The 9,710-nt window shown below is 30.4% G+C and overlaps 1 protein-coding gene across 1 annotated transcript in view; it reads right to left on the reverse strand.

Annotated features, from left to right (window-relative positions):
* Positions 1-9,710, reverse strand: part of LRP1B (LDL receptor related protein 1B) — a 1,959,891-nt gene that overhangs the window by 374,305 nt on the left and 1,575,876 nt on the right. The window contains exon 43 of the mRNA XM_038565111.1: positions 7,042-7,246. Coding sequence (XP_038421039.1) covers positions 7,042-7,246 — 205 coding nt within the window. The remainder of the gene's footprint in view (positions 1-7,041; positions 7,247-9,710) is intronic.

The raw sequence follows: 9,710 nt of genomic DNA on the forward strand, positions 1-9,710 counted from the left end.
AAAAAACAGCCTAAAAAATTTAACAAAATGGCACTATAAATAGCTATCAGTAATTACTTTAAATATAAATGTACTAAATGCTCCAATCAAAATAAATAGAATGGGTAGCATTGGTGGTATTTTGAGCATAGCTGCCATCAAAAGACATAGCTGAATGAATTACAAAAGAAAAGTTTCCTGTCTATGTTGTCTATAAGACAGTCACTTCAGACCTACAGATATACAGACTGAAAATAAAGGGATAGAAAGAGATATTCCATGCAAATAGAAGCAAAAAGTAATCTTAGGTAGTAATACTTATATCAAACAAAATAAACTTTAGAACAGACCATACATAACTAGAGACAAGGGCATGACATAATAATAATTCCAATAAGAGAATATACTAATTGTAAATATCTATGCACCCAACATCAGAGTACCTAAAAAGATAGAGCAAATACTAACAAACATAAAAGGAGAAATTAACAGTAATACAATCATAGTAGGAGACTTTATACCCCAGATACATCAATGAATAGATCATCTAGACAGAAAATAAATAAGAAAACATTGCCCTTAAATTACACATTATTTTAGATTAGATGGACTTAATAGATATATATAGAACATTCCATCTAAAAACTGGTCTATATATTGTTTTCAAGTGCATGGGAAACACTCTCTAGGATAGATCACACATTAGGCCACAAAACAAGTTTTAATAAGTTTAAGAAGAAGTATTTTTGCCTACCACAACAAGATGAAACTAGGAATCAGTTACAAGAGGTAAACTGGAAAAAAAATCACAAAAATGTAGAGATTAAACAACATATGGTACTAAACAACAAGAGAGTCAATGAAAAAAAAATCAAAGGGGAAATAAAAAATACATGGGGACAAATGAAAATAGACACAAAATATTCTAAAATCTATGGAACCCAGCAAAAGAAGTTCTAAGAAGGAAGTTTAGTGATATATTCCTACTTATAAAAAAAGAAAAATCTCAAATAAACAATCTAACCTCACACTATAGGAACCAGAAAAGAAAGAACAAACATAGCCTGAAGTTAGTAAAGGAAGGGAATAATCAAAAGTAAAAAAAATAAATAAATAATAATAGTAGGAAGATAATAAATAATAAATAAATAAATAAATAAATAAATAAATAAATAAATAAATAATAAAATAATAGGAAGAAGAATAACAGAGTAAAAATAAATGAAATAAAGACCAAAACATAGAAAAGATCAATAAAAATAAAATAAAGTTCTTTAAAAGGATAAACAAAATTGATAAATTTTAGCCAAATTCATCAAGAAAAAACAAGAGGATACAAATACATAAAATCTGAAATCGAAGAGTAAGTTACAACTGACAACATAGAAATACAAAGGATTCTAAGAGACTACTAGGAACTATTGTATGCAAACAAATTGCACAACCTAGAAGAAAATGATAAATTCCTATAAATATACAATCTTCCAAGACTGAATCAGAAAAAATAGAAATGTGAACAGTATAGTTACTAGCAATGACATTGAATCAGTAGTCAAAAAACTCCCAAAAAACAATTTTACTTAAGCATATGAAGAATAAATAATACTCATTCTTCTCAAATTATTCCAAAAAGCTAAATAAAAGGGATGCTTCCAAATTTATTCTACAGGCCAGCATTACCCTGATACAAAAACCAGTCAAAGGCATTCCAAAAAAAAAATATATATATATATATGTATATATATATATACACATACACACACACATATATATATAGGCAAATATCCTTCGTCAACATACATGCAAAGATTCTCAACAAAATATTCAACTCAATTAAAAATTAGAAGAGGAATTGAATAGGCATTTTTCTGAAGAACATACAGAAGGCCAACACATATGTGGAAAGATGCTCAATATCACTAAACATCAGGGAGCTACAAACCAAAACCACAATGACACAGTAGCTTATACCTGACAGAATGACTAGTATCAAAACAAAACAAAACAACCAAGAAATAACAAGTGTTGGCAAGGATGTGGAGAAATGGGAATGGTCAAGTGTTGATGGTAAGAATATAAACTGTTACAGTCACTATGGAAAACAGTACAGAGGTTCCTCAGAAAATTAAAAATAGTAATACCATATAATTCAGTAATGTCACTTCTGGGTATTTATCCAAAAAACAAAAACTCTAATTGGAAAAGATAAACACACCCATACATTCATTGCAGCATTATTTACAATAGCCAAGATCTACAAGCAACCTAAGTGCCCATCAATAGATAAATGGGTAAAGAACATAAAATATATATATCACAATATTAATTCAGCCATAAAAAAGAATGAACTCTTGCCTTTTGTGAAAACATGGATGGACTTAGAGGGTATTATGCTACATGAAATAAGTCAGAGAAAGTTATATACTGTATAATCTCATTTATATGTGGAGTCAAAAATATAAAACAAACTGACAAAACAAAAACAGACTTATAGACACAGAAGAAAACTGGTAGTTGCCAGAGGTAAGGGAGTTGGGGGGATGCGCAAAACAGATGAAGGAGATTAGGAGGTACAAACTTCCAGCTATAAGAAAAAAATAAGTCACAGGGATTAAAAGCAAGCATAAGGAATACCGTCAATAACGTAATAATTTTACATGGTGACAGATGGTAGCTAGACTAATTGTCTGATCATTTTGTTATGTCTATAAATATTGAATTGCAATGTTGTACACCTGAATTTACTGTAATGTTTTATGTCAACTACAATTTAAAAAAAACAAAAGACACAAATGAAAACAGTTTTTTGTCGAGTATTGGTTGTATTTATAGTCAAAGATTAACACATTTTCTCTATCCTAGGTCTTTAGGTAATACAGAACAATTTCTGTGGAACTCCATGAGCTTTTATTAAATAAAAAGATCCTTATTGGTAAACATGGACTCTACAGAATTCCATTTTTTTAAAGACAGAATAAAACAAAAGCTACTAGAGATTATATAACCTTGAAATCTTTGTTGTATTATATATTCCTATTGTTTCTATAATCCAACTAGCCAGATGCATATTTATTAAAAGCCAGATGAGTGGGACACAGGGACTTTACAAAACTTGGTAATGTTCACCTAGCCAGTTAATACCAAAAGTAAGGCTTAAATTCAAAATTCCATTAAAAGTATAATTTTAATGGGTTAACTAAACTTTCAATTTTGTATTCTATCATTTATTTGGAAACTTAATTTTTAAATGTTTGTACCTAAATTTAATAATATCAGTTTCAAATCTGAATAATAAGCAAACATTCAATTCTACTTTTTCTAGTTGCACAATTTTAGATGCACCTACACAATGGGAACGTTAAAATTTGAAAGTGAAAGGGATACTGAGAGCAAAGATAAAATCCTTACAAAATATTCACCATGAAGAGGTGTTGCATTATGTCTAAACCTTCAAAATATTTATTCAGCAGTTTTAGACAAAAAACTGTGATAAATGTCCTTGCAATGATGGTGGGGTAGCATGTTGATCTTCCTCTTTTGAAACAGCTTTGATGACTTTACTTCCAAGTGATTAGCTTGTTTTGTCATAATAGAGGAAATTAGAAGCAGTATTTTTAAAAAGAACACACAAATTCTAGGTAGTTTTTAGAGTACTGTTTTAAATGGGACAATGTGTCACTGAGATTTAGATGCTTTCCTTCTCCATCAGTTTCACTAACTTTTTTTTAATGTGTATCAAAATGAGTGATGTGAACTGAAAAGCTATGGATTCGATTTTGAAAAGGGGCAAATCTACTTGTTTTATTAAGTAAATCAGTAGTACCTTAGATTTTACTAGGCCTATTTTCATATTCAGTAATAAAATATTCACCTGTGCAAAGGATATATAACATTAAAGAAATAGGAAGAAACAGGAAAAATAAATTTATTACTAGCTGCAAGGCATGCAGAGGTGGCCATACTATACATCTAGCTACATCCATTTTTCTAACTAAAAATGCTCCCAAGTATAGCATGATGGTTGAAAGCACTGGCTCTTGATTGAATAATACCACAGAGCCCTTCTCTGCCATATATGTGGCTTAGGTGTTATTGAACAGCTACTAAGCTTCTCTGTGAATTATTATCTTCATCAGTTAAGTGGGAATAATTATAATAATGCCTACCACATAAGAATACTATGAAAATAAAATGAAATATGAAAAGCTCAGCGCAGTATCCAGAGCACTGTTAGCATTCACTACCTGTTAGCTAGTACAGTGATTAATAGGTTGATATAACTCTCAGAAGCCTTAAAAAGTGAAAATAAACGATATTGTATTTTAATTAATAAACAGTCTCTAAGTCAAATTTTGTAAAAAACATTAGAGGATCTTAAAAATTCATTACTTATTTTATTAGCAAAAATATACATTATCATATTGTTCACTGTAGCCAGCCAGAAAGTATCCTGGTTTAGACAGGGATGCAAAATGGAAAGTTGAAATCTTAACTAGGCATATAGTTTTTGAAATGTCAAAAGAAATCTTTTAAGTTAAATTAGAGATCTGATGACTGAACCACTTAAATTACTATACATTAGAATATACTATGGAGGTAAAAACAAAGTAGGTATATAAAAAAGTAATTGAAGTGAATAAAGCAGTGCTATAAGGCACTGTGGAAGCATTTTTTCATACCAGGATCCAGTAGAAAATAGTACCACATCCAGGGCAATAATTTTCCTGACTGATTTTTTACAAGTATTACCCAGTAGTTTCATTTAGAGTTTCTTTGCTATATCCTGGGCATATACTTTTGTACTGGATACTCATAATAACCCTGAAAATTAGGTAGAGAATCTGTATATTGGAAAACTATAATTTATGAAGATTAAATGCTTTACTACAGGTTACATGGCCTCTATTTTTATTTTATTATTTTTTAACTGATGATGGCTAATTTTCATGCAATAGCTATTATTTTATTTTGTTAAGAAAGTATTTAATTTATTTAACCAAAAAAAAATGTATCCATTTCTCCCACTCATACCACCTTTTGCAACCATCAATCTGTTCTCTGTATCTATGAGATTGTTTTACTTGTTTTCTATGATTCCACATATAAGGGAAGTCATAAGTTGTCTTTTTCTGAGTTATTTCACTTAGCAGAAAGCCCTCGAGGTCCATCCACATTGTCTCAAATGGCAAAATAGCATTCTTTTTTTATGGTTGAATAATATTGCATTGAATAAATATATCATATTTTCTTTATTCATTTAGCTATCGGCGGACACTTGTGTTGCTTCTACATCTTGCCTGTTGTATATAATGCTGCAATTAACATAGGAGTGGATATATCTTTTTAAATTTATATTTCTGTTTTCTTGGTTTAAATACTCAGAAGTGGAATTGCTGCATTATGTGGTATTTTTGTTTTTAATTTTTTGAGGAACCTCCATTCTGTTTTCCATAGTGACTGTACCGATTTATATTTTCACCATCAGAGTACAAAAGTGTTCCTTTCATCCTTGCCAACACTTATTTCTTGTCCTTTTGATAATAGCCATTTTAACTGGTATGAGGTGATATCTCCTTGTGGTTTTGATTTGCATTTCACCAATGAATAAGGTCGAGCATCTTTTCATGTGTCTGTTGGCCATCTGTATATCCTTTTTGGGAAAATGTCTATTCCATTCATCTGCCTTTTAGAATCATATTGATTTGTTCTATTGAGTTGTATGAGTTCTTTATATATTTTGGTTATTACCTCACAGGGCTTTGAATTGGAAAAGATAGACCAAGAATTTGATCACAGTTATTGCCTTTAACACAAACTGTATTCATCAGGTCATAGTTAATAATTATTCCCATGTGCCTTAAGCACTCAACTGTCCTATAATCAGTACTACCTAAAGTTGTCACTCCACAATAAGATGAGTGACCTGTACTAGAATGTAAATCAATGCATTTCTTCACTCATCAAGAAACTCTCACTATCTCTCTATGTTTCTCTCTCTCACACACACAAATGTCCATATCTATATACTCACATATATACACACATACAAACATATATGTATATATACAATTAGTTTCCCAGGGATAATTATATCTAATATATATATATATATATATATATATATATATATATATATATACCGTATACAGGTATATATCTATATGTATAAATATATTTATAGGCATATATTCAATTGAATTAAACAGTATGCTTGATGGTGTAGATAAGGCATTAACAAACTATGCCCTGCTAGTTGATTGCCTTTATCCGTAAATCAAGTTTTACTGAAATACCGTCATACCCATTCATTTACATATTCCCTATGTCTGCTTTTAGTGTTGCAGTTGTGATAGAAACAATATGGCCCATAAAGCTTCAAATATTTACTATGAGGCACTTCAGGAAATTCAGTGGAGGAACGAAGAGCCACAGGATCATTTGCCCTTTAGGCATGCGCGGGGCTGGGGATACAAGGGTCAAGATTTCTCCAGTTTGTGTTACCACCCAGATCTTAATTGCCTGAGCTCTGAGCTTTCCCAGTTGCTAAGAATTGCTGTTCTCATAGAATAAATGTACTATTCTACAGACCCCAAATACCTGCCATAAAGGTTCTACAGAGGCAGCATTAAACTGTTCCATTAACATTTTATTTGGAACCCAGAGAAAAGAGAATACATATGACCCTCACAGAATTCCCATTTTTTTTTTTACTTCAAAGCTTTTAGGTTGTTTTGAGGACCCAAGCATAGACAGAGGATTATTTTCTTCTTTTCCAATGTTCTTTTATCCCAGGGAAGCAAATCAATTTGATTTCACATTTAAAAATATATAACTAACAAGGCTTATGCAAATCACTCTGACAATTCCAGTTCAATTAATAATTAAGAGTAAACTTTTCAAAATCTCATCCAGTTTTCTTTTTCATTTTATATTCAATTGGATTGTTTCAAACAATTACAAATTGAGAAATCTCTTGATACACATATTTCAGGGAAATACAAAGCAAATTTTTTTCAAATGTATTATTGTTTAATATAGAATCAAGAAAATCTGTTAACTTACATGTCTCTGAGATCCATCATATTCACACCTTTCGATTTTTCCTAGGCTGCCATCTGAGAAATACAGCTTCTCTGCACGGTGGTCAATGGTGAGACCGTTTGGAGTGAGTATGTCTGTACTGACCACCACTTGAGCATTTTTCCCAGTCAGGGTAGATCTCATGATACTTGGATGCTGTTCATTCCAGTTGGTCCAAAACATTAAGCTAATTGAAATGAAAATTGTGATAATAAATTAAAATTTTAATTAACAATAGAAACAGTAGAAATGTGGTGAGGTTAAGCTGTTTAAAAGGAAGCAAAATTGTTTGTCTCGTATTCTAAAACTCTTAAGTAAGTCTAGCTATTAAGTGGAGATACATATATCATATATACATGTATATTTTTCTGAGCTTCTTAAATAAAACCTGAAAACTATTTCTGAAAAATAATTATCTTGTACATTCCCTCAAATAATTAAGTTGAGTCAGTTTGATATATAATGACAATTTATTTTAATCATGGACAAAACAGTTATCTTAAATTTTCTGTGAATTGCAAATATATTCTAACTTATTAATGTCATGTTTTAGCAGATTGAGTATAATTGTTTTAGACATCATTCTTAACCTAACTGTATTTCTTTTCTAATTGGTAAATATAAAAAATATCCTTCTCCTTACTGGTTTGCTTTTTTAAATTCTGCATTCTCTTTTATATATGTTTTAGAGAGATACAATTAATAAACTTTATATTTCTTTAATTTCTTTTTTTTCTCTTCTCTGTCAGTGTAATTTTTTATAAATGACAATGTTGCTTTTGGTATTCCAGATATTACTCTCACCTCCCTAAAAGTATTATCTATTACTTACAGATTTTATAGAATGTTTTAAATCAGTGTTCTATCAACCTAATTTGAGGAAGCCTTTACAAGTCACTTGAAGACTAGAGAGTCTGTTGAGTTTCAGTTTCTAGTCCCTATATTTATGGAAGCAGCTCTTCTTTCTTTTCTTCTTTTTTTTTTCTTCTTTCTCTTCTTTTACCTATAGGACTGTCCCTAAGAGTTTATTTGAAGACTAGTTGTTGCTCAGAATGGCAAAAAGAAGGGAAGGAAGGAAGGAAGGAAGGCAGGAAGGAAGGAAAGAGGAAGGGACAGAGAGGCTATCAGGAAAGCTGTTTTACTTATTTGAAAAAATATGCTAAATATATTTTGACAAAAAAAAAAGAAAAAAAGAAAAAATAAATATATTTTGACAAAGAAAAAGTATTTGAAATAATATTTCATAGGTACAGCAAGATTGCATATATCATTCCTATGTATGATCATTTAAAGGTCATATAGAATTACAACTGAATAAAGTTTTCAATATGGGGTTTTTTAGTATTATGCAAACACCAATTACTAAACAATACTTAAGTCACAACAAAATCTTTCTACTTGTTAATTTAAAATATAAACTCTACCAACTGAGAAAAGCTGGGTCAACTATGCTCTTTGTTAAAATGTTTCATAGCCTTTCCATCTATCCTGCAGAATATAAAAGCATTCGAAATGAACTTGTGTCAAAAATATTTTGTCCAATGACTGGGTAAATTTGCAAAAACAAATGGCATTTCACTTTCTTAAGTTACACAGTAGCTTTATCCACATACTGTGACTTTTAAAAGAAAACATTTTGGTATGTTTAATTCCAATTTACAGTTCACTATATGCAAGATGGAAGTGTAATGTTAGCTTATGTAGTAATATTATAGGATAAATCAGTTAAACTAATCATATATAATATAAATTATCAGTGATTGCCCTTATGTTTACTTCAAAATTGTCTTAGAAATTCCTTTGATTAGCTGCAGAATATTTATTATTGTCCTAAGATTCTCCTGGTGAACCATCGAGATCAGTGCAGTTGATTTAACAAGAAGCTGTATTGTGATATATCAGTGGTGTGAGCCGAACCAGCTCTGCCTAGGCATCTGAAGTCCTGTGTCCATCTGAACTAAGTCACCAGAACTGTGTGAGGAACTTTGTCTCAAGCTTCAGAGTCTTCATTTATAATATGAAGGTATTTAATTGAATTAAATCTAATCTCATTTCTAGCTCTGTAAGAGTATCTAGATGTAGTTATTCACACACTGATGAATTTATGCAATCCTTCTTTTAAGTGGTCAGGGTCAGTGTTTATCAGTAATTGTTTTTGTTTATTCTTCATTTTTTTCTTTACCACATCTAAAAAGAGCTCTTCAATTTCTGCTTACTGAAAGCCAGAGTTACCTGACTGTTATTTGATTAATTTAAGAACAAAAGGACTTTCCAGTAGTTAACAAATTTCTTACTATATGGAAGTAGAACTTCATAAACATCCTTGTTCTATATAACACAACTTTGTTCTTCTTTTTTTTATACAATTGCTTCCTTATGGCATCCACTTCAAACATGAATTTCTTCTAATTTGTTTTGGTTTTTGTTCTCTCTATATCATGGCCTGAGCATTTCTTCTTGTCATGAAATCTTGGTAAGTATTATTATAAATGCCTGCACAATATATCATCAAACACATGTGAACAACTTAGACGATTGTCAAGTCTTTTGATAATAAAGCTTGCACACAAAGATTTATTGTTGTTTTCTCTATATTTTCTCTATATTTCAATTGGACAGACTCGTTAAAATTATTTAATTAGATTATAGAA

Source organism: Canis lupus, chromosome 19 (assembly GCF_011100685.1).
Source record: "Canis lupus familiaris isolate Mischka breed German Shepherd chromosome 19, alternate assembly UU_Cfam_GSD_1.0, whole genome shotgun sequence".
NCBI lineage: Eukaryota > Metazoa > Chordata > Mammalia > Carnivora > Canidae > Canis > Canis lupus.